This window comes from Nematolebias whitei, chromosome 5 (genome assembly GCF_014905685.2).
Source record: "Nematolebias whitei isolate Nwh7 chromosome 5, NemWhi1, whole genome shotgun sequence".
Taxonomy (NCBI): domain Eukaryota; kingdom Metazoa; phylum Chordata; class Actinopteri; order Cyprinodontiformes; family Rivulidae; genus Nematolebias; species Nematolebias whitei.
Window position 1 is genome coordinate 38,093,057 of NC_056502.1, and position 24,816 is coordinate 38,117,872.

The following is a 24,816-nucleotide window of genomic DNA, read 5'->3' on the forward strand; positions in this document are numbered from 1 at the left end:
CCCTGAGTTTATTATTCCCGAGTAAATCCTGAAATGTCCGGAGATATTTCAGTCACACAGAACGCTCGGAACATTGTATCTTAGGTGGTGAACGCAAGATTTACTGTAGCAGTGAGTGATTTAATGCTTACGAGTTATGAAAGGGGTTACAAACTGATGTCATTTTTTTATAACTGATGGCCTCACTTTATTAATTATATTGTACAACATCAGATACTAAAAAGCCACTATAGCCAATCAGTAAAAACAAATGTAATATGTACAGAGTAACCAAGCAAAAAAGGGACTTCATGATACAAGAATGCTAGCATTAATACATGATCTTTCTGAGATTTTGACATGTTCAACTTTTTATCTGCAGATCAGTGTTCAAATTCCCTGAGATTTCCCTGATTTTTGTTTTTTCCTTCAAATTATCTGAGTTTTCCCTGATATTTTTTTCCAAATTCCCTGAGTTTTATGTGGGTTTATTTTTTATTCCCTGAGTTTTACTTGATTTTAAAAGTTTTCTTTTTTTTTCAAATTCCCTGAGTTGTCCCTGATTACTATTATTATTTTTTTAATTTCCAAAGTTTTCCCCAATTTTTGATTTTTTTTCTCAAATTCCCTGAGTTTTCCCTGTCTGGAAAATGTGAAAGTTATTTTCCAGGTTTTCCCTAATTTCCAGAGTCACTGTGGGAACCCTGTATTAAATAAGAAAAATAACAATAGTAACTGAACTCAAACTACCTGCAGTTCTCGCTGGTCCTTCTTACTTTCCAGATTGGGATTCTTCAGAATGAACTCATTTAAAACTCTTAACACAGAAAAACACAAAGAGTTGTGTTAGATAAACATGAGCTAAAGACGTGATCCACACAGACACAGAGTTCAACGTGGTTACAGACAAGCTCACGGAGTGAAGTAGAAGTTGTTGCTTGTGAGTCCAAAGAATGTGCATATAAAAACAGGAAATATTTAATTTAGGCATGTTTTTAATTGCCGTGTTGAATAAAAAAATGTGAAGTGTTAAAAATTGGTTGTTGGTCTGAAGAAAAAATGTAGAGGCTCTGTCAGAAAATAAAACTTAGATGGAAAAAAAATCTAAAATTCCTTTTTTTATTTGGCATCAATAATATTTTCTTTTATTCGCAAATGTTTATTTGTCACAAATGTATTGTGTGTCTTAGCCGACCTGTTTTAAACTTGCATTTGTTAAAAACAGCACTAAAATCTTCCAAAGAGAGGAAATCAAGGAGAGACTGACCCCAGGATGAGAAACTGTCCGGGAGCAGGCAGGCCCAGCTGGACGGAGTCCTTCAGCAGCGCGAGCAGAGATGGCCAACTGTCAACCAAACTGGAAACAGGAATCCTAAAAACATGACGGACAAATTATAAACTGGCCAAAAAGGTTAAAAGGTTCAAAATAAAGCAAAAGCTGTAACTTAAAACAACAGCCGTGTAGGACTGTGCTCACCTCTGTACGTAGGCGTAGAAGAACTGCAACATGCAGACCTCCAAAGAGATGTGCTTCTGCAGATCAGAATGGCTTCAGCTTAACGTCTCAGTAAATATATCCTGATGCATGTTCAATAATCCAGGTATAAAAATCTAAAAAAAGTTAAATCTGGTCCTTTGGACAGTCAAACAGCCATCAGTGTGCTAATGATCCATTGTTAGGCTGATGGTCCTTCTTGAGCATGTGATCAGCTGGTTTTGGTTGTCAGCAGCAAAACTGGTTGATCCACTCTGAGACGGTGCTATTTAAGAGACTGAGCTGAATACAGCACCTCAGACTGAGGACGTCTTTCGGATGGAAGACGAAACGTTTCTACATTTTTTTGTTGTTTTGCTTTGTTTTGTTTTTTTGAATGTCCAGAGGACCAGATTTAACTTTTTAAGTCTCAGTAAAGAGTTATACATGAACACTTACATTTGTCAGGTTTTTAATTTGAATGTTAACGCTTCAGCTTTGGAGATGATAAAAGAGGAACATAAAACCACTAAAGGCAAGAATTTTCAGCAAAGCAGTAAAAACTCACCTTGTCCTTTGCTATGGCAGGCGGCTGCTTCAGTACCTCTTTGACCATCTGGATAACGGTTTCCGTGCGCATGGCGCTCACTGAGCGAACGAGCTCAACCAGCAGCAGCTGCTCCTCACTCGCTACAGGAATCACCTACAAAGTAACCATCATAAATACTGCATGAAAAAGATTAGTTAAAATGGGGACTTTGTTGAAAGCATAATTGCAGCTGAGCTGCTTTTTCAATCCAACTTTGTTTGTAAAGCACTTTAAACAAACACAGAGAACCAAAATGGCCACCTGCCTCAATTTAAAGCTCCTCTTAAGTAAACTACATTTGAGCTCAGGATGCAGTTTGACCCCAAAATTTCTCACAGTCTGATTGCTGTACTGGGCCAAGGAACCTAAATCCAGACAAGAGGGCCCAGTTTGTGCTCCAACAACCATAGTTTTTGTTTAGTATTTAAATTTAGAATGTTAAGTGCCATCCAGGCCTTGATGTTCTCAAGATAACAAAATAACGGACTGATAAAAAATGTGTCTATTTAAGAGACACATAAATCTGACTGTCATCAGCATAACATTAAAATTAATCACCATGGTTTTATTTTAGTATGGAACCATATGTGAAGTGAAAAGAGGATAGGGCCTAAAACTGAGCCTTGTGGGACACCAAAGAAAAAAAGGAGCTGAGGTGAATTTTAAACCACCAAGGCTGACACAGAATGTTTGTTTAGTCAAATATGACCTAAGCAATCCAGAGCAATGCCCCTAATTCCCACACCCTGCTCCAAATGAGAATGCAGAAAGTCATTGGTCCACAGCATCAAAAACAGCCGTATACACTTTTTTGTTTCACTTCTAATAAATTTGACATTTTAGGAATGATACTAAACATCTGCTTACTATGATGAACAGAAATAAAAAAAAAAAAACAAAAAAAACAATATATTACTGAATGTCTTCAAACTGCTGTACTTCAAACTACTGGCCACTTTAATTGATGATATGTGGCTTATCTGTGCAGCTTATTTTCCATGCTACTGATCTCATGCTGCTGATTATCTCATGTTGTTGTATTCATTCACACCCATCTATGCACTACAGACTCATGTTCGGGCTACTGTTTAATATACCGTATTATTTACATCATTAGAGTTTAGCATATATCTTAGCTCTTTTAGCGTATTGTTTAACGTTTGTCAGTGTATATTTTAGATCCTTATATAATGTTTCTTTTTATACTTTATATTTTTGCTATTGTTTGGTGTAACTGGGACTTTGAGTACACAATTTTGATCCACCTCATGTATCACATGTGATACGAATGACAATAAAGAAACTTGAACTTGAAACTCAGACAAAAACAATAGAAGAGATCCTAAAGGAATGCCGGACTCTATTTTAACTTGTTTACCTTATTTCTTACTGGGGTCTTGACCTGTTTTCTCTCATTCCAAACATAAGCGATTGCTGCCATGAAATGAGCACCATGGTTCATGGAGATTGGGCCGAGCAGCTCAAGGATCTGCTGACGGAGATTCTGTCAAAGAGATTTAAGGAAATAAAATGACAAATCAACAATTCAATCTAATAAATCATTATTTTAATAATCTCTGCTGTGCATCTTGTAGTGTGTTGTTTTAGGAGAAACACACCTACATGTAGGAAGTACACCCACCAAAAGTTAAAATTTCTAAAACCATGATTCTTCTTTTTGGGCCATTCTGCTGTAGATTAGCTGCTATGTTTAGGATTATTGTTCAGTTTGGTCCAGTTTTAGCTGCTGGGCAAATCCTTTACTCTACAGAGGAGTTCATGGTTGACCCAATGACTGCCCCAAACCATCAACCCTCCAACACCAGTTTGACACTTGGTCTGAAGTGTTTGTGCGGAGTTTGATTTTCTCCCAATATTGTGCTGTGCATTATGGGTAAATAACTCTCTTTTGGTCTCATTTGTCCAAAACGTAGTCTTAATGTTTGGTGGTTCATTCAGATGAAAGAGTTTCCGGTTCGGTGGCCTCAGGATTCCATCGCTGCTCTTTGCAGATGATGTGGTCCTGTTGGCGTCATTGTGCCGTGATCTTCAGCTCTCACTGGAGTGGTTCGCAGCTGAGTGTGAAGTGGCTGGGATGAGAATCAGCACCTCCAAATCTGAGGCCATGGTCCTCAACTGGAAAAGAATGGATTGCTCTCTTCAGTTCGAGGGTGAGGTTCTGCCTCAAGTGGAGGAGTTCAAGTATCGGGGTTTTGTTCACGAGTGAGGGAAGAATGGAGCATGAGATTGACAGACGGATTGGTGCAGCATCTTCAGTATTGCGGACTCTGTACCGGTCCGTTGTGGTGAAGAGAGAGATGAGCTGTAAGGCAAAGCTCTCTGTTTACCGGACAGTCTACGTTCCTACCCTCACCTATGGTCATGAGCTCTGGGTAGTGACCAAAAGAATGAGATTGTAGATACAGGAGGTTGAAATGAGTTTTCTCCACAGGGTAGCTGGACTCTCCCTTAGAGATAGGGTGAGGAGTTCAATTATCTGGGAGAGACTCGGAGTAAAACCACTACTCCTCTACGTCAAGAGGAGCCAGTTGAGGTGGTTTGGGCATCTGGTAAGGATGCCCCCTGGACGCCTCCCTAGAGAGGTGCTACGGGCATGTCCAACAGGGAGGAGACCCCGGGGAAGACCCAGGACACGCTGGAGAGACTGTCTCTTGGTTGGCCTGGGAACGCTATGGAATCCTCCCAGAAGAGCTGGGAGAGGTGGCTGTGGAAAGAGATGTCTGGGCCTCCCTGCTCAAGCTGCTGCCCTCGCGACCCGACTTCGGAATAAGCGGAAGATAATTGATGGATGGAGGACCTTTGACCCTTCCTAGATTGAGGCAGCAACCGTTGCTTTTTTGAAGGTCATTGCTAATGCCGTTCCACCATGACGTGTTAATAAACAGCTGTATGCTCCAGAGCAGCATACAGAGGTGGTCCTACTGATGATGTTCAGTTAATTAGTAGCTCCTAACTGAACGTGTAGGTCTTAAATCACATGTGGTCTGTAACACAAAGATTTTACGTTTTGGTTTCCTTTGAGGTTAATAAATTGTGTTGTGTTTCTGTGTCTTGTGTTTTTGTACGCCGGGGGTCAAATCTGAAAAAATAGAACTTGGTAAAGACCAGATCATTTTGAAAAGGAAAAAAAAGTAAATCTGTTGGGCATCACTTTGACACTCAGACAATAATTCTAAGTGTCACAATGCCAGACAGGACAAGGGAGGAAAAAAAAAAAAAAAAGACCAGATCATTTTAAATATGCCCTTATCCGTAAAAAACTGGAATTTTATATATATATATATATATATATATATATATGTATTTATTTTAAATAACTTGCCTTTCTTTATTACATAAAACAAATTAAACTTATTTTGAAACAATGTTAAACAGGCTCTGTAAAAATTCTAAATACTGTAGGTAAATACTTAGCTTGGTTGGGTCAAATGCTACTCATAATAAAACATATTATCCCTTGACAGATCTGTGTTAGAAGAAGAAAAGTCCTCCATTGAAAAGGTATGCACACACATGCTGCCATACCTTAGTGGAGCCCAGGTTAATGTTGGAGGTGGAGGTGGCTGAGGCAGCAGCTGGTTTGTCGGAGTTGTCGGCTTGATGAAGGACGCTCCACAGCAGAGTGACAGAAGACATAATGGTGTGGAGGATGGACAGGATGCCTGAACGGGCCTCGGCCAGGTGCTTCTGGTCCACACTCACTTGTAACTGAGCAGCAACACAGACAATAAGACACACTGTAGAGCCAAGTATAATTTTTAAACAATCCTAAATCTCCCAACAGCATTACTGCTATCAGATTACGTGTCTAAAAAAAGACAATTTAGAACAAGACTGGAAAAAACGAGGAGTCAGCTTCTATCTTGAAGCACATGATGCCCTCACCTGGTGGTACTGGGAAGTGGAGTCCAGCAGACAGTAATGGATGATGGATGTGACTCCCTCCAGCACAGTTAGAATCAGATCTGGGGGGATACAGAGAGCCATCCAATGGGGTCTAGAAAAAAGTCAAAGAATATAAAGCTTGAACAGTATATATTTAAATGTACAGTATGTGTAACAGAAGACGGAACAATTTACAAATTAACATCAAATCAAAGCAGCACCATCTAGTGACCACCCCCCACTACCATGTAATGGTTCTTATATTTACAGGAACAGTACCTGGTGTCTGTTATCCCAGTCTCATATCGGTACTGCTGAAGGAGATTATCCAGGTTTCTGCACAGCTGCAGAGTCACTGAGGCCACCACCCTCCTCAGCACCCTCCCCATGTAAGGCAGGGTGGCCGTGATGAGTCCGATCCACTGGGGGTGCATCTTACAAGTGTACTGCTGGTGCAGCGCCCTGATTACTGCACATAGGAACATGCCCTGCGCTGTGACGGGCTGTCCGTGGAGGTACTGCAGTGAGGTCATTGGCTGCTGAGGGTTGACATGCTCTACTTCCCCACCCAGGATCTCAAACCCAACCCCAGCACTGCCTCCTGACCCTCCGCTCACTCCTCCTCCTGCAGGCCCACTGTCGCCACCTTCATCAGCTGGCATCAGGACCCTGTGCTCCAGAACAACCAAGCTCTGCAGCAGTCGGAGTAACTGGGACTGGACGGTGCTGCAGCTGTCTATCTGGTCCTCCGACAGGTTGATGATGCTGTCCTCTGAAAGACCTTCCTCCACTGTGGACATGTTAACCCCCGCCGTCCGCTGCTCGTGCCACTTCTGAGCGCTGAATATGGATGAAAGCAGGCAATGAAGCACAACCTTTTGAACTTTGCACTTTGAGAGGACGTCACTGATGAAACTGGCGAAGCCCTTAGCTGAACCAGCTGTGACTTTAGCCAGCTCGCTGAAAAGGAGAGCCAAGACCTCCACACTGGTCAGCTGCATGGCCCGGTTTCCTGCCAAGTCCTGAGGACCTACAGTCACATGAGTGGAGTAATAGCTCCTCAGGAAGTAGAGGCAGAGTGAGATGATGATCTCCAGGTACATGGCGCTGCGGAATGAATGGGAGTGAGAGTCCTGGGGAATGGGGCAGTAAAAGTCTTTGCCCATGACAGAAACCCTGTGGCGGGCTAACAAGTTCTGGAGCAGAGAGAGCTGCGGAGTGTAGGTGTTGTTGATGCTGGTGGTAGAGATGGCGCTCACAAAGCCAGAGGGAGCTGCTCTTAGCATGGCTGCGATGGCTGACAGAGCGTGGAGAGCCCTGGAGGAGTCGTACAGCTGGAGGTAGAGCAAGACATGCTGGTAGAGAGGATGGATGTTAAAACGAGGAGGAGCTGAGGACGGCCTGCGCCCTGCGACCCCTGCAGAGCCCCCCGTTGGGGAGCCAATGTCACTCTCGATCTCCGATACGTCGCCTTCACCACAGCTGTACCAGTTCTCCAGATCTAAACTGTCCCCAAAGAAAATGCTGGGTGGGTGAGGTTTCTCAGATTGATGCATTGCTTTTCTCTGCCTTTCCTCCTCTTTCCTCTTCGACTTCTTGATCTTTGGTTTTGCCCCGGGAGATTTGTCTGCCAGCTTCTCCATAATCTTCCCCTTGAGGCTCAGCTGAGTGCTGCTATGGCTGCGCTTACGGGCTTGAGGGTCGTCCACCTGCAGGCTGTTGTCCCGGGTGGCCGGATCAGAACTGTCTGGCAACGTGACGATGGAGGGTGAGGAACTGTGGCGAGCAATGCCCTCTCTGTGCTGCTCCTCTGCCAAGATATCAGATGGCGTGATGGAGAGAAGCTCCAGTGTGCCTCCAGCCAGCATCTCTGGTATATTCTGGTTGTTGGAGATGTGAGAAAGGCAGGATTCCAGACGGGGACCGGTGGACGTGTCTGAGGAAGTGCTTTCAGTATCCGTTTGGGGCCAATTTTCAGGTGGAGAGGACTCTTCACGAGATTCCTCATCTATTAAGCTTATGACCCTGTCTATGATGTTTTTTACAACACAGTGCACAGCTTCTTCTACAGAGTCATCAGATATGTCATCAGAGGAACCAGGAAGTCGGTCTGAGCCATTTACTGTGCAACAGACTCCCTCTGGCTCTTCAAAGCTCCCATTTTCCAACGTAGACGACTGTGAACCAGTGGATTCTGAGCTCTGTGGCTCCCCCTGTTGGTCAGAAGACCGATATTCACCAGCTAGTTGTAAATTCTCGCTGCTCAGACTGAGGATAGACAAGCTGTCACTCAGTGGGTTGACCGTCAAGCAGAAGGGCTCCATGTCTCCAACTGTCAATCCACGGAAATCATCTTGTCCAATTTGCTCTCTTTGGATCTGACACAAATCTGATAAAAGAAACATTCACGTTATGAAGTAATATTGGATATTAATGAATCTAAAAAAGAAATCTTCCTGTACGGCTTACTGTCTGACAAGCACGAGTCTCCGATGTAGGCAGGTTCTGATGGCTCCTGCTCAAGGGGGTCAGGAAACACCTGAGCCCAGTGGCGCTGTGCTTGTACCCTCTGAATAGAGACTCTGTGAGTTTTGGGGTGGAGCAAAAGTAAAAGAAGGGGCTCAAGGACCCGGGCGATGTCGTGCCTCTGAAGAACCTGATTTAGCCAAGCCCGACCAACAGCGCTGGTACACGGATCCCAATAACTCAGGCTGTCCAACATGATGAAAAGAGACCTGCAGCGAGAAGTAAAAAATGTAATTATACAGAAAAGTGTTGATAAAGATGGAGCAAATCAACGGAAAAGGCAAACTAACCTGTCGAACGTGCGGCTAAAAGGAGACGACTTGGTGATGTTCAAATCTCGAGTCAGATGCCACAGAACAGAGAACTTCACATGGGCTTCCAAACGGACTCTCTAAACATTTAAAAACAAATTATCATCGTTTATGAAAATGGTACTCTGTTTTTTTACTCTCAACTTCACCTTTAGCTAAAACACTCACATATGACTACAGTATTAAAACAGTAAATGCACTCTGCTGTTGTTTGTACACAAATTCAGTGAATTCATAATATTAGCCTGTGTTTATCCACTAACTTACATCTTTCTCTATTAGTGAAACAACCTGAAAATATTATTTGGGGTTCTAATGAAATCAGTTAAAAATTCTCCCAATATCCATTTCTATTTTTCTGAATTCCAGGTTTTCATCTTATAATGCAATTTCAAAATATCAAATTAATTAGATTTTTATATTTCTTAAAATTACGGTTTCCTCAAATGATTGGGTCAAAAATAAACAATGTGCCAACTTTCGTTTTAGTGTGTGGTACATTTAGGTGTAAGAAAGGTCTCTATTGAAAATTAGGTTGTCATGTCAAAATCCAAGATGGCCACCACCATATATAGAAATGTAAGTCGGGCGCTCCTATCATTTAAAGAATTTATGCTTTCTGTTTTTTATATTGTCTAAAAAATAGTTTCCTTAAATGACTGGAGGGGCCAGGGGGTGGTCAAAGATTAATCTATGGTAGTCAAGACCACCATTGACCATCCCCTGGCTCCACCTTTGAACCTGGTCATAGATAAAATTGCTCCCTTCACCCATCAGGATCCAGCCTCTGTGCTGCCTCAGAAAAGCAAAATAAAAATTTAATTAAATACAGTAGTCCCTCGATTATCGCGAGGGATCCGTACCCTGAAAACCCGCAATAAGTGAAAAACTGTAAAGTAGGAATAGTAGTACAAGTAGTAGTTTAGTAAGTAGTAGTTTATTTTATATATATTTATATATGTATGGTGTTTTAAACACTTCTCACACTCTTGCAGTATTTTAAACAATGTTTCTGAACTCTAAACGCTCAAAGAGCACAGAATGTCATGATTTCAGCTCCCTGCCTCCTCTGCACTTTTGCCATCTGCAAGCGCTCTTGGCCACGCCCACTTCTCTGCTCTGCATGGAGAACAGCTGATCAGCTGCAGCAGGAAGTGTATCCTGCAGTAAGAGTTGCACAAAGGTGCAGGAGATGCTAAATACTTTAAAATAATTTATTTGAAATAAAAATTTCATGCCGATAGTGTGGCTCATCCATCTATCAGCCAATTGTGTGTCATGTCCATCTTATTTTGAAAAACCGCGATAGCGTGAGTCTGCGATAAACGAACCGCAAAGTAGCGAGGGACTACTGTAGATAAAACTACCTCTCTTTTTATGCAGTGTAACTCCTACCCACTTGAATATCTTGCATCAAAAACATTTAAGGCTTACTTGCATTATCTGTTCAATTTTAATCCAGAAAAACACTCGAACAAACATTCATTATTCTAACCCTTCACTGACGGGGGGACATAGGCATACTGCTGTTTAATTTAGTTCTAAGCGGAGGTGTGTTCACTGAGCTGACCTTGTCTCTGTGCATTAGGTGTTGGCTGATGACGTCCTCACAGATACTGGATGAAGGCACCAGGTTGTGGAGCTGGTAGAAGAGCTCCACGCTGCGCTGATGATGCTGCGGTGTCCCTTCACTCAGCTGGTCCCACAAGATCAGAGCAACACTCTGAACAGAAAGAATGAATATTCAAACATTAAAAACCAACAGAAGTTCCACTAAAATCCCCAGAATCTCTACCTTGAAGAAGTCTGTTTTATCTGCGATGAACTTTAGGATTCCCTGGGTGAGGGGAGGCCTGATGACGACGGCCACTCGCCCTTGGCTGGGACTCATTGTTTGGGCGGACTCTGCACCGCCACCAAACGCCACGCTCTCAGCGGTCACCATGGCAATGGACTGAGTGAGTCCCACGAGGTCCATCAGAAGGGAGATGGCGATGCCCTGGAGGCTGAAGTCAGTGGCTAGGCAACAGGCGTCCATCAGTGTTTGCAGCCACACTGGCAGCCGAACTTCATCATCTGTAAGGATGAATGGTTACGTCTAAACAGTCAAATACTGCTGAGGATAGTAAAATGCTGTAAACCGCAATTAATAGTACTTAAAGTAACAGGATAGCTCCTAGTTCTTTTTGTATGAATGTTCTGAGACTTACTGAATGGTTCTTCCTGTGTGGGTGAGGACTTGAGATTGCCCTCTGCAATGTAGACTGGGAAACTGGAGCATTCTAAGAAGAGCTGACAGGCAGCAGTGAAGGCAGCAACACATTCTCTCTGGACCGGCCAAGACTCTGAGCATGACTCCAGAGGATCACTGAGCTGGGAGTTACCTGAAACTGAGGGCCCAGAAGGCATCGCCTCGCCTCTCTGACCCTCAGCTTTGTCTACGTGCCCAGGCACAATATACAAGGTGATGTGTCGGGTCAGAAACAGCTGGAAGTGCTCCAGACAGCTCTGCATTACTGGTTTATCCAGAGTCTTCGTCTGACAGGGGCCTGTGAGACGAACGCCGGGTTTGAGTGCGGGATGAGGGGCTCGCTCCATTTCCTCAGAGCCACCTTCCTGGTACTGAACAAAGTCCGAGAAGCCACTTTCAGGAGAGCGACTGATGGGAAGGTTTTCCCCATCATCAAACACGTCCCCACTGCCAGGTACCTCCAGAGTAGTGGTGAAAGGCTGTCATGGAAAAGCAAAGAAGAGTGATGTAGCTCAGCAAAGGATGGGACCGTTTTATTTTCAGTCATAAAATAAAAACTTTTAGGCAGGATTCTTTGGTCTTTGTTACCATGGCTGACTCATTGCATCTCAATGTTTCACAATAAAAATGTATGTTGTTTTTTTATATTGGCTTAAACAACAAACAAGATGTACAATGTGTTAACATATTATCATAAAAACATAAATGTCTGAATGAAGATTTAATTAAATGAAACTCATAAAAGTTTGTGATCAAAAATGTGCTGCAGCTCTACAGTGATGGGTTAAAATAATAACTGGTACCAGTAAGTTGCCACATTATAAATCAACTTCTTTATCTGTAAGACCAAAAGATGGCAGATCTAAAAACAAGCTTCTAACCTGTACATTTTTAATCTGACAAATGCACTTATTCAAGGGTTCAAGGATCTTCATTTTCATTCACATCATATGTGGTACATGAGATAGAATGAAACTGTGTACATAGGGTCCCAGTTACATCCAACAATAGCAAAAATATAAATTGTAAAAGAAACAGTAAATACGTATCTAAGATATAAACTAAGAAATACACTAAACAAATGCCCAACGGTATGCTAAAAGATCCAAGATATACGCTAGTCACTAATAGTGCAAAACAATACACTGGACAACAACAACACGATTCTCATAGGTTCTGTTCAAAGAGCTAAATAATAAATTAATTTCATTTTACTTGAGGAGTACAAGTGGAAATCCCAATATCAAATGCCAAAAAAGTCCATGCGCAGCTGTTGATTGACCAACAGAGCTACTGTATGTAAATAGATGAGCTGCCCAGCAAAACTGCAAACTATTTCTGAACTGCCACTTCCTCATTGATTGTGTTGACGGACAACGCCACAGGAAATGAGCACATTTACAGAGAGATATTGGAGATGATGGAGCAGAATGGCTACACCTGGACTTATAAGCAGTGCCGAGATAAGCTAAAGAAATTGAAGTCCGATTATAGGTCGATTATGGGCGGAGTAGCTCAAATACACATTCGAAGTGCTAACACCACAATAAAAACTTTCAAATATTGGCATAAATTGTTGTAACCTGATCTGACTACTGGACAGATTTCAAATACATTTTCAGAATGTGATCAATAAATGATTAACATTTGAAGTCAAAATACTTGTTACTTTGTTAGTTAATTCGATACTGAGCAAGACGATTGTGTGGTAGCAGCAGAGTTATCCCCGTCTCCTAATCTATGCACTAATAGATACAATGAGTTTATGTTTAAAACATTGCAAGTTGGTCGACATCATGCTTCAAGAAATGCATGTTTATTAAAGTAATTTCTGTTTGACCAGAACAGCTAGTATTTTGTTAAATAAAAATATTTCTCTTTAAAACAACCCACATCCAATAAGATTTTGCAACTTTGGTACAGGAGGTGTTGTGGACATGTCTTTGTTCTTTATGAGAAACTATTTAACGTTTTGATGAGTTTCTTTTTTTAATTTGATTGAACAAACGTTATATAACTTTTTAAGTACAATATGGTGTAACACTATTTCTGCTTTGAGTGATCTTCACAACCACTTGCAGCAGATAAGGACTGGGAGGACAAGAGACAAGATAAGACATTATGCTCTGCGGTCAGAGAATACAGCCCCTTCTCCATCCTCTCTGCTCTCCCCCCAGTCTTTGTCCTTCTTATGAGCAACTTCTGTGTTGACCTCCACCCTGCTGCTCAGCTAGTCAAGAAAGCATGGGACTACAGAACCAGTACAAGTGAACACTGCTGAAAACATTCACTAATGCACTTCACACATACAAAGAAATTCAAAACGTGTTATATAATGGGCATTTCTCACTTTTTTATGCACTACATACTGTTAAGGTATTTTTTTTTTTAATTCTACATTAAACAATTATTTTAGGGCTATGGTACAGCAGAAATTAACAACAATTTTATAAAAGCCCAATGTCATTATTTTCTTAACGTGTTTAATTTTGCATGTTTCTGCCAATATATTCAATCTATCATTTAGATCTACAATTCTCTATGACCACTGGTGGAGTCTCCCTGTTTAAATGGGAAACCTCCAGTCCATAATAAGCACAGATGTTGCTAGCCTAACCAAGCAACTGGAATAGTTTCCAGGAACATCTGTGCTCTACAACAGAGCTTTAGGGCCACACCAATTTTTTTTAATTACATTGCCACGCTAAGAAAAAAATTTTTTAAAGCCATAAAATTACGAGAATAAAGTCGAATAAAGTCTTAATATTATGAGAATAAAGTTGTAGACTTCTTTTTATTTTTTAAAGCTGTTAAAAATTTTTTTTTCTCAAGTCGGATCCACAACGCAACCGGTCAATCAATCCAGTTGGTGTGTCAGCAAATGGCCAATCCGAAGCTAAATGAGTCGTAATATTATCTGAATTTCAACACGATGAAGCAGAGTTACCGCATTTTAACTGTGGTAAAATGAAGAATGTTTGTTAAACTTTTTTTGTTATTGGCACTCTTACTCAAAACGTGTACCAATACTGCCACCTATTGTTGTGTTTTTGTATGCTGCTTCTGGGATTCATATACGTGACATCATTGTGTCACGACTTTTGTTTTTGTTTCCGTTTGAAAACGGCTCTCAGTGAGCGAAACTGTGTGCGTGCAGCGTTGTTAGACGTCTTCAATAAAAATGACAGACAGAGGCTGAAGAGACCCAGCAAATCACTCGGATTGGTCATTTGCTGACACGCCTACTGGATTGATTGACCGGTCGCGTCATGGATCCAACTCATGGAAAAAAATAAAAATAAACGAGAGCTGTAAAAAAAAGTCTCGTACAACTTTATTCTCCTAATTCTACAACTTCATTCTTGAAATTTTATGGCTTTTATTTTTTTTTTTTGCGTGGCATGTAATTTTTTTTAGCATGGCCATAAAGATTTGTCGTAGTGCTCAGACTGGGCAATGCTTTCAAAATAAACACTGACATTTTAAATGTGTTCACAAGTTTTAAATCTCACCCTCCACAAACGGCAACAAGTGGTTCATTGATGTTCCCTGTCACTGAGAGATTTGAATAGTGAATGTTTATAGTTTTTGAGACGAGTGTTTTTCTGGACTGCATTTTGATGTGGCAACCCAGTTTAGATAGGAACCTTTCTTATGCCTACATGTAGCCACACAATAAAATGGAAGTCAGTACATTGCTTATTTGACTAAATATCCAACTCATTTACTGTATGTGTTTGTGTGAATGCACTTTACATTTTTAAGATTTAATGATCACAATAAACATGGACAGAGGGATGGAGGGTATATCCAATTTCACCTCTTTGCTCTGTGATGGTAAATGGGACAATTCCGTAGTGCTTACTTTGCTGATCTTTGTGAAATAAAAGTTTATATTGCCTGCTGGCAAAGGCGACACAATAACACTTTTAATTGCCATTGTTTTGTGTGTCTTTTTGTTTGTTGTCAGCAAAGTATCCAATTAACCTGTTGACTGATTTAAATGAAACACTCAGAAAGGAACAACTGAATGTGTTTCTACAACTGATTAACTTTTCTAGCTACCAGTAATTCCTAGGGGTGCACCGATTTCAATTTTCAGGCCGATCACCGATCACCGATTTTTTGAAAGTCTGAACTGCCGATTCCGATTTTTTTTTATTTTTATAAGCAACAGTGTCAGGTGTTACAAGATCACAATGCACCTTCAAATTACCAATCTTATTTTATTGTAAAACATACCCTTGAAAAATACCCTAGAAACAATACAAACTTGTTGTTTTAATTTGTCATGAGGTAGTATTCTGAAATATAAATGGAGTTTACACAATTTTTGTTAAAACTATAAAATTAACCAAAAAAAAAAATGTTCAGTTCCTTCAACTCTTTCACTTGTTACATTTTTTAAAAAAAACTTAAAAAGATAATGCAACAAGTGTAACATTTTCAAGTCAGTGGGTAATAAGAAATAACACTGGCACAGGTAAGTTTGTTCTCACAGACTTATTCCAGTCACTTTCATTAGTGGCAGGTTTTTCTTGATGAACAAAAGCATTTCTGCTTTGTCACCAGACAGGCGACTTCTTTTCTCATCTACTACATGTCCAGCCAAGCTAAACAGGCGCTCGCTTTCAATGCTTGTGCATGGGGCAGAGAGATAGGTTCGGGCAAGTAGAGCAAGATGAGGGAAACGATTTTCATTGATCTTCCAGTAGACCAATGGGTCCTGGCTCCTTTTGACTGGAACCTCAGATAGGTAGTTCTGTACCTGCATAGCTGAAGGGCTGGCCAGCTGTTGCTCCTGTTCAATGTTCTCCTTCAAGATTTCGTCGTGAGCTGCAAACAGTAGACTACGCCTTTTGGCTGCAGGTTCATCTATATCAGGAGGTCCCACTTCAGAGGATGTTCCTGCAGCAGGTGTGCATCTGGTCTCCCCCTCTGCAAGTTTGGTCAAAAGGAGCAGTTTCACGTCATCTTTCACCTCTGCTGAGAAGTAGCGATTCTTGTACCTTGTTTTGCATAAACAAAGAAAGAGGGGTTAATCATTGTGTTTTGTATACATTAACAGTTTTTATGACTTGCATGTAAATAAAGAAATGCATTTCAATCAAGAAATTTTTATTTTTAATTTAATTTAAATGTTTGTTGAAATATAGTAGTAGGCTAAAAGTAATTATGGCTAAAATAGAATGTTAATAGTTACTTGCCTTGGATCCAGAAAAGTGGCCAAGCTGTACAGGGGCTCATGCTCAACGTTGCTGAATCTTCTCACAACAGCCTCCAGCAATGTAGCTTTGGCTGTACCCACGCCACGGTCTGTGCTCGCTTGCCTCTCCTCTCTCTTCTTTACAGTTTAAGAGTACTTGATGACGTTCGAACTGTTCGTCAATCCACTGTGCAGTAAAACTTAACATGGACATTAAACTTACATCAGAAGTCCAGATGTCTGTTGTAAAGCTGAGTGTATTTGTATTAGCTTTTAGCAGGCTGCGGGTGTCTCTCGAAACTTGGCTGAACAACTCCGGTAATGCAACATCAGAAAAATATTTCCGACTCGGCATATTATATCGTGGGCACACGTGCTGCATCAAGCTTCTAAAACCTTTGTCCTCAACGGCTGAAAATGGCTGGTTGTCTAATGCCATGAACTCCATCACTTTCCTCGTGGTAGCTTTGCTCTTTTCGTTGCTCATAAAAGCTAACAGCGACCCACCGACTGCCTCTTTGTTAGCGCTAGCTTTAGCATTAGCCTTAGCTTGGTTGCTCTCTTCAAACATTGCATACTTGGCGGCGTGGTGATTTTTTAAATGGCGAACGAGGTTTGTTGTATTAAAGGTTTTGGTGGTGGCTCCACCACGACTTACTTCGGCTTTACACGAATTGCAAATTGCGATCTTTGGCTCATTTTCTTTTACAGCGTAGAACTTCCAAACCGACGACATGGCTGCTCCGAGTGACCTGTGTGTGAGCTCTCACAGTGGAGCAAAAGGGGACAGCAGCTGATTTTCAGAACTTTCCGGAGGCAGCTACGATCGGTGGATAAAATCGGCTTCTCATTTAAAGATCGGCCGATCGCCGATCTCCCCAAATTAAGGAAATCGGGGCCGATCGATCGGCCGGCCGATTTATCGGTGCACCCCTAGTAATTCCATTCAAGGTGGTTCCTGCAGCAAATAAACTTAGTTGTCACCAACAGTGGCAATTTTTTTTTAAACCTATGCTGTACTCGGTAGTACCGACAACATAAAAAAAAAATGTGAGTGGGGTAGGGACCCACACCTGCCCCCACCCTCATTTGTCCCACCCTGGGCCCTTGAGCAAGGCCCTTAACCCCACCATCTGTCCTAGATAGCAGCTCTCTGCTCCACACAGAGGGCTGTGGTAGCTCGGTGGTTGCGTCAGGAAGGACATCCGGCGTAAAAATAACTGCCAAGTCTTCATGCGACTTAGTTTGCTGTTGTGACCCCTAATGCAGGGAGCAGCCAAAACAAGAAGAAGAAAGATATATATATATATATATATATATATATATATATATATATATACACACATACACACAGACAGACAGACAGACAGACAGATAGATATAATTAGATTTTAAATTAAATAAGCCTCAGTTTAATATCCATCTATCCATACATATTCTTTTACCTGCTCTTTTCCACGTCACAGAGGGAGGCTGGTGTTTATCTCCAGCAGTCACTGTGTAAGGAGGTGGGGGACACTTGGATCGGTCTCCAGTCCATCACAGAGACGCATAGAGACAAACCATTCACACTCCCACTTAAACATGGGGAAAATTTTGAGTTACTTTAACCCATCGCACCTAAGCGCCCGGGGAGCAATTCGGGATTCATTCATTCATTCAACCTTTATTTAGACAGATAAACCACATTGAGCCTCAAATACTCATTTACAAGTGAGATCTGCTTAGACAGACTCAAGACTTAGACTTCCTTGTTTGTAGATAAACCAGCGACCAGCCGAATCCAAAAAGCAGGAACCAGTTATCGTAAATCCAATTATAAAAGCGTACTTAAAATCCACAAATGGCAGCAGAGATAGACACATCATCAAGTCTTCCAAGTCGATGAGATATCCCGCTGCGTGCATGCCAACAGGGCAAATCGGTTCACCTAAAGCCTGTCTTCTCTTCGAAGAAATATTATCAATTGTGTTGAGGGACCAACTGATCAAATCAAGTTCATAATTATGGTTCGGAAGATATGCAAGAGAGGCTCAGAAGCAGTTTCACAGACAGGCTGACAGACAGAGCAGCAAAGCGGAGAGAGAGGGGAAAAAGCGTCTGACCTCGGCAAGAGCAAGTGGTGAAGTGATTAGGTGTCCTGCTCAGAGACAACATAAGATGAACAATGACTGGGGATCAAACCATTACCAATTAATCTAACAGGCATGCATTTGGTCTTTGGGAGAAAACCAGAATACCTGGAGAAAGCCCCCCATGTACAACCAGAGAACATGAATAAACTCCACATTGTAAGTCTGAGGTGCACCTAAAATGTATTACATGACTGACTGTGAGCCAGTTCAAAGACTTTAAATCAGGGGTAATACGCTCAGATCAATTGCTTCGGCAAAACCCGAGCTGCAGCATTTTGAAAGAGATGTAACTGTTTAATGTTTTTTTGGGATCCAGTTAGAAGACCCTTACAATAATTCAGTCTACTGGATATAAAAGCATGAATGAGCTTCTCCTGGTATGTTTGGAATAAAAAAACTTTTTAGTTCGAATATGTTCTTAAGTTGAAAAAAAGACTTGTTTGTTGGAGATTGACTTCATAGCAGAGCCCAACTGATACATCAGTAGGGCCGGTATTTTAGGCAGATATAGGAATTTGGGGGCATATCGTATCTGTGAAAACTGTCCCATTATGCGCCAGTATAAACACTTCTAAAATTCACTCCTAAAACACTGTGAACCAGCCGTAATGGTACAATGTATCCAGCAGAGGGCGCATGAAGACTACTTTCAAGTCATGGCCTTTGACTTTCACTTTCAGCACAGCTAAAGCAGGGAGCAATACTGTGTAATGTATTTTGCTGAACAGAGCATGGTAAGTTTATTGTAACTGATCTGTAAACTAAAATTAAAAATAAATTTCTCTTCAATCCTCCAACCCCTTGTCATTAGCTACTGTACGTGCCTCTTAAGTTAGCAAGCTAACCTTTAGTTAATCTATTGCCTTGTAAAACTTTATCCAGAATAATAAATCTAACGTAGCAGTAAATATGTATCAGTGTTAGTAACTTTATCTTTGTTGTCCTCAATAAAATGCATTGTTTGTGTGAAATCTTTACATCTTTGCAAAGAAAAAGAAAAATTGCTGCAGTCAATACTAATTAGACCTTCATCATACATGACTGTTTAAACAATGAACAGGTAGGGTGTTTCTTAGTTTAATTTATATTTTTATAACATACTTAATAACTTTATGGTGAATAGAGGAGGATAGAAAATGCTCATTAGGAAGACTTTCAAGACTTCAAGTGTTAAAACAGGTTTAAAAGTAGCTGCAGTGCTTACTTAGATTCTTGGGGGTGGATACTGTTCAGAAATTTTCTGCCATTATATTGGTTATAGCCGTCCCCTCCAAATATCGGTATCGACGATCGCCAAAATTTCCACATGGGTCGGGCTCTACTTGATAGGACTACTGAAAGTCAGATCATAATCTAGCAGCTCACAAAGGTTTTAAACTTGATCTTTGGTTTTTAAAGTCAATTATCTCCGTTTTGTCATGATTCAGTTGGAAGAAGCTTTGATTCATCCAGTTATTTATTTGTATTGAACAATGACATAATTCTACTGAATGGTCATTCAGAGACAATGCTAAATACAACCCAAGCCAACCCTATAGTTAGGGCTGGCTTGGGTTTCCTGAGCTATCCCTTAGTTATGCAGCTAAAGGCTTAGACTACTGGAGCACAAATTGAGCACATCTCCTCACTCTGCTGCTGTCTTTACTCCCTTCACTCTCCACGTTTTTATGTGTAATCATTTCCATCAACGTGTTTTTCTTCTCAAAGAGACCTGGACCATAGAAACTCAACCTCGACCAGACATTTTGTGGTTGTCTGTTTCCTTCCTGTCCTCACTAGCCTCAGCCAGTTGAGGCAGATGACTGCCCATCCTGAGCCTGGTCCAGATTTTGGTTCTGCTGGAGGTTACCTCCTGTTAACAGGGCGTTTTTCCTTTCCACTGTCACCATTGTGCTGCTCAGGGTGGGGGACTGCGACAAAAGGGCTGATTTGACGCAATCCATTTGCTTCCTTAGATAAGATAGCTTTGACTAATAAATGTATAATGTGTGTGAATATTTTATGTTCATATTTCAAACATGAATAAACATTAGAGCTCCATGTGTTCTGTAAACCAGTTTTCTGTGAAAAGTTGTGGGCCCAGCTGCTGCTGGCTCTGACTTGTGTGACTTCTACAGACTGAACTTGACACCAGAGCAGCATCCAGCTGCAAACTGACAGATTCAAGTTCGTGCATTTCTTTGTCCCGATCATACTCCAAGGGCCCGAGGGCTTCCTGGAAAACGTTTTGATCGAGGTACAGTGCACATTCTGCAGCCTGGACTCAGATGGCAGTTTGAACATTTTCAGTATGCCCAGCAGGGCGGGGGCGGGGACAGTGGACATATCCTGGATCATTTCCACTCTGATGGACACAGCACACCCTGGAGACACCTCAAGCTCGTTTATTCATCTACTTCCTCAGAGAAAAAAAGAATGGCTCAGCTGTTGGGTATCCATCTTCTACCTTTCTACTCGTCCTTTACTCCACGTCCTCAGGGGTGTACCTCAACCCATCCTGCCCCGTCTATCTCTGGGAGGAGAACTCTGAACTTCCACTCGGGGCTTGATGAAGCTGAAAACACTTTAACAACCAGGTTGTTATACAGGGACCAGAAGGTTCACAACTAATGAAACTGCACATTTGTTCTGAACAAGTCTTCAAATGCTTTGTGTCAGCGGGGCTTTGAGTGGCCACCCAGCCAACTGTGCTGCAGGTCAGGGGGGCTGGCAGGAGGAGGCAGGAGACCCTGTTCAGGGACCAGGGCACACCACCAGGGCCTAAACTAAAAAGGGTTTGAACCAGGACTTGTTGAGGGTGGGTGAAGGAGAGAAAACCAGGAGTTTAGCAGTACCCCACTAAGCTTAAAGCTTTTAAAAGATAACTGGACTAAGAGTCAAGTCAACTTTATTTATAGAGCACATTTAAAACAGAACCTGTTATCAAAGTGCTTCATTAGCTTAGATATTTTTATGCCAAATATGGAACAGCATGAACTTTTCATGCTCATTTCCAGTTGCCATCCCAACAGAGCAGACATTCTGATTTCATCATTTAATAAACTGCCAATAAATCTCTTTACTACCCGACACAACGGCTTGTGGCTCATAAATGTAAAGCTTCGTTCCTCACCCGTCTGTCCTCCCCGTCTCTGCTCCTGTCCCATGCTGAGTTTGAAGAGCTGCTGGCGTTGGAGAGACCCTGAGCTTGTGGACTTGTGGGCAGGACCAGAGGGGACACGAGAGGCGGCTGCACCTTGCTGAGGATCTTGGAACAGAGCCGGAGACACTGGGTGAGCTCCCCCAGGCCCAGAGCCTGCAGGTGGGCCGTCAGAGCTGCAACCATCCGCAGCAGCAGCTGAGGGAGGTGCTCCGTCTGGATTTCTATGTACGTCTCCTAAAAATGTTCACAAATTATGAGAAACCAGTGAGAAATTTTAAGTGTATCCACCAACTATATTTAGAAATTGACCAATATTATTATTATTATTATTATTTGTTAAGTCTGTTAACTGGGAATTATGCTAGACTTTGTTTTCTTAAAATAGCCAAATTAAGTTAATGTTTAAATATAATATTGGCTGCTTTTACTTAAAAAAAGACTTAATAGTTCTTTTGATTATTATTATTTTTAAAATGTACAGATCAGCAGCCACAGGTTACAGTTTGGACACACCTACCCTTTTATCTGGACCCATTCAGATTATAAAGTGATTTTATTTTCAACAAGCAAAACAAAGAAAAAGTAAAAACATAATTTTAATTTAAAAAAAAAAGGTGTTAAACGGATGAAATAAAAATGTATTTTTTTTTATATACAAGTAGAATTAAACTGCATGCATGCTGAAGAAAAAGCATGTTCACTGAGCACAGATCTCATTTTCACAAGATCCACACCAAAGAGCCAGGGCAAGTTTTAAAAAGATGAGCATCGTGTTCTTTTGGATTGAAATATGGAAACAATCAGGCGTTGTGATGTGAACACAAAGCAGGCGATAAACAATGGCGGCCTGAAGGGTGTTGGCAGGATGTTGCAGAAATGTTATCGTAGCCCGAGTGAAGCAGGGTGAGGTGAAAAAGCAGGAAAGAGCAGTACTTTACCTGGCAGATTACCCTCATGCTTCTAGTAGGCTTCAAGGAGAAAGAGCAGAGAGTTTGAACAGACAGGAGCGAGCAGAGCACTCTGTGCACACACACTCACACACACAGAGCATCTGGACAGGGTGCAACATTTCCAAACTATTTAGATTGGAAAGAACTACAGACAAGCATATTTCTAATAAGATGCACCAGGGCTGCACAATATATCAAAACTGCCTCAATAATACAAAAATGAAAAGTCTCCAGTTAAAACTGCAAACACAAACTGTTGGTCCAAAACCCAACAGACAGAGCAGAAGGGTTTATCTCAACAATAACCTTTCAGCTGCACGTCTTGTTAATATTGTGCAGCTCTAAGATGCAAACTATATTATTTGCAGGGAGATTCAATCCCCACACAGGCTGTTAGTCTGTGTGAGGATTGCAGAATTGTAACATGTAAAACACTAAATAAAGATTACACCCGACACACAGGCAGCTGGAACATCCTCAGACCGGACCCAGAAATTGACTTGAACCACACATCTGACATCACAGATGCCACATTGTAAATGTTTGTGGGAGAGGCAGTAACAGTGAACATCCTGGATACCCAGGAGAGGTTTGAGCCTAACAAAACTCAAAGCCCAAACAAAAGTCTGCATTAAAATAAAAAAACTGTACACGGGAAGAGTGCAAAAATATGTCAAAGAGGGGAAAACCATAAAGATTTATGAAGAAAGGAAAAAGTGCATATGAGAATTGTCACAAAAACACATTTGTAGAGGAGGAGGCGATGAACTGAAGGAGGAAGACAGACTAAATGAACTTTGGATGGGAGGAAGGAAACTAAACTTAAGGCAGTAGTTATCAAACTTCATGTTTAATATCACCTCATTATGACAAATTAAACAAGCGGTGTGCCGGTTTCCCTCATCGCTGAGGGGTTTGAGTAGTGAGTGGTCGTAGATCTGAATATAAATCGTTTGTTTGGTCCGAAACAGCACAGAGTGAAGGATCCTGGTGAGTGGAGGGAGCAATTTTATCCTCCAGGTGCACTGGCGGAGCCAGGGGGAGGCACATGGTGGCCTTGATCACAGATTAATCTTTGGCCACCCCACTCGTTTGAGGAAACTATACTTTTAAGCAATATTAAAACAATATTGGGGTATAATGGGGTTGGGTGAGAGAAGTGTGGCACTAAGTTGGTTGCAGCAGTTTTTGAACGGAGGGGGGTAGCAAAGTCCACTTTGGTTTCAAGTGTTTTTGAAATATTCTGCACTCATATTTAAAGTAGTTTTCCTTTGGAGCTGTGTCGTGTCTTGTGTCCTTATGTCTCATGTTCTTGTGCACAGTTAAATAATTACTGCAAATCACATTTCCTGTGAGGAATAATGAAGGTCCAACCTGACTGCTGCTTGGTTGAATCTCTCATGTTTTGGCCATTATCTCTGCTGTTGAGCTCGACAGCTTTACAGCTCAGCTCATGAGAGTTAACTAGCTTATTACTTAACTTTTGGCATAATTTAATTAAAAGAAATACATATATCAAAGGGAAGATGGAAAGGGGAACAAAGTAAAGATAGAGTAAGACAGAAAGCCTCACCAGGGAAACAATGTCCAGAAGAAAATCAACTAATCCACAAAACTCCACCAAAGAGAGCTCAGGGGACTCTAAAATCCTGAGAGCTGAAAATGTGCTGCAGTTCACCCTCCTCCTGAAACAAAAAACAATCAATTATGAGTTTACATTTATTGACTGAAGTATAAGAAGCATAGCAGTTGAGCAGCGTTTACAACAAGAGCAGAATCCATTTGACTCAAACCTCAAGCAGGATTTTATAACAATTCTAAAATAATCTCCAAATGTCAGCCCAGCGTACCGAATGGATGAATTTATAGAGTACAGACCTGCAGCACTCCTCAAACCAGCGAGCAATGTAGTCCCACATGTAGTATGGTTCAAAGGAGTTGAACAGAAGGTTGGCTGTTTTTATCAGTTCTGCCGTCTTCTTGTTTTCACGAAGTTTACTAGAAAAGAACAAAAAAAGTTTTGTTGTTCCTCTGCACAACTGATCGATAAAGCCTGTATGAAGAACACAAGCTGACTGAAGAAACATCAGCAAGAGGAAAGGAGATGAGAAATACATCATTTTATATTTGACCAATAATTTACTTCTTACTTCAAAAAATACTTTTATATATTCCATGTTTCCATCAGCAGTAAAGGTAATTAGGTAAACCTAGTACAACAGTCTGTCCTGTTTCTTACACTATATGGCTCTGCAGTGTTGCATTGTTCAAGGGGGGGTGCCCTGCTTAGGCCTGTCACAAAAACAAATTTTGCTGGGCGATTGTCTCAGAAATTATTGCAATAAAT

General features: G+C 41.3%; 1 protein-coding gene across 1 annotated transcript in view; it reads right to left on the reverse strand.

The window, feature by feature from the left end:
• The window catches only part of dop1a (DOP1 leucine zipper like protein A), a 46,629-nt gene that overhangs the window by 12,283 nt on the left and 9,530 nt on the right, over positions 1–24,816 (reverse strand). Inside the window, exons 10-26 of the mRNA XM_037676444.1 lie at positions 24,348–24,467; positions 24,043–24,154; positions 22,458–22,487; positions 21,490–21,753; positions 10,996–11,515; positions 10,581–10,861; positions 10,356–10,508; positions 8,765–8,865; positions 8,418–8,683; positions 6,228–8,337; positions 5,949–6,060; positions 5,589–5,771; positions 3,421–3,546; positions 2,022–2,156; positions 1,457–1,512; positions 1,247–1,351; positions 730–796 (exon numbers count right to left, since the gene is read on the reverse strand). Of these exons, the coding sequence (XP_037532372.1) occupies positions 730–796; positions 1,247–1,351; positions 1,457–1,512; positions 2,022–2,156; positions 3,421–3,546; positions 5,589–5,771; positions 5,949–6,060; positions 6,228–8,337; positions 8,418–8,683; positions 8,765–8,865; positions 10,356–10,508; positions 10,581–10,861; positions 10,996–11,515; positions 21,490–21,753; positions 22,458–22,487; positions 24,043–24,154; positions 24,348–24,467 (4,741 nt within the window). The remainder of the gene's footprint in view (positions 1–729; positions 797–1,246; positions 1,352–1,456; positions 1,513–2,021; positions 2,157–3,420; positions 3,547–5,588; positions 5,772–5,948; positions 6,061–6,227; positions 8,338–8,417; positions 8,684–8,764; positions 8,866–10,355; positions 10,509–10,580; positions 10,862–10,995; positions 11,516–21,489; positions 21,754–22,457; positions 22,488–24,042; positions 24,155–24,347; positions 24,468–24,816) is intronic.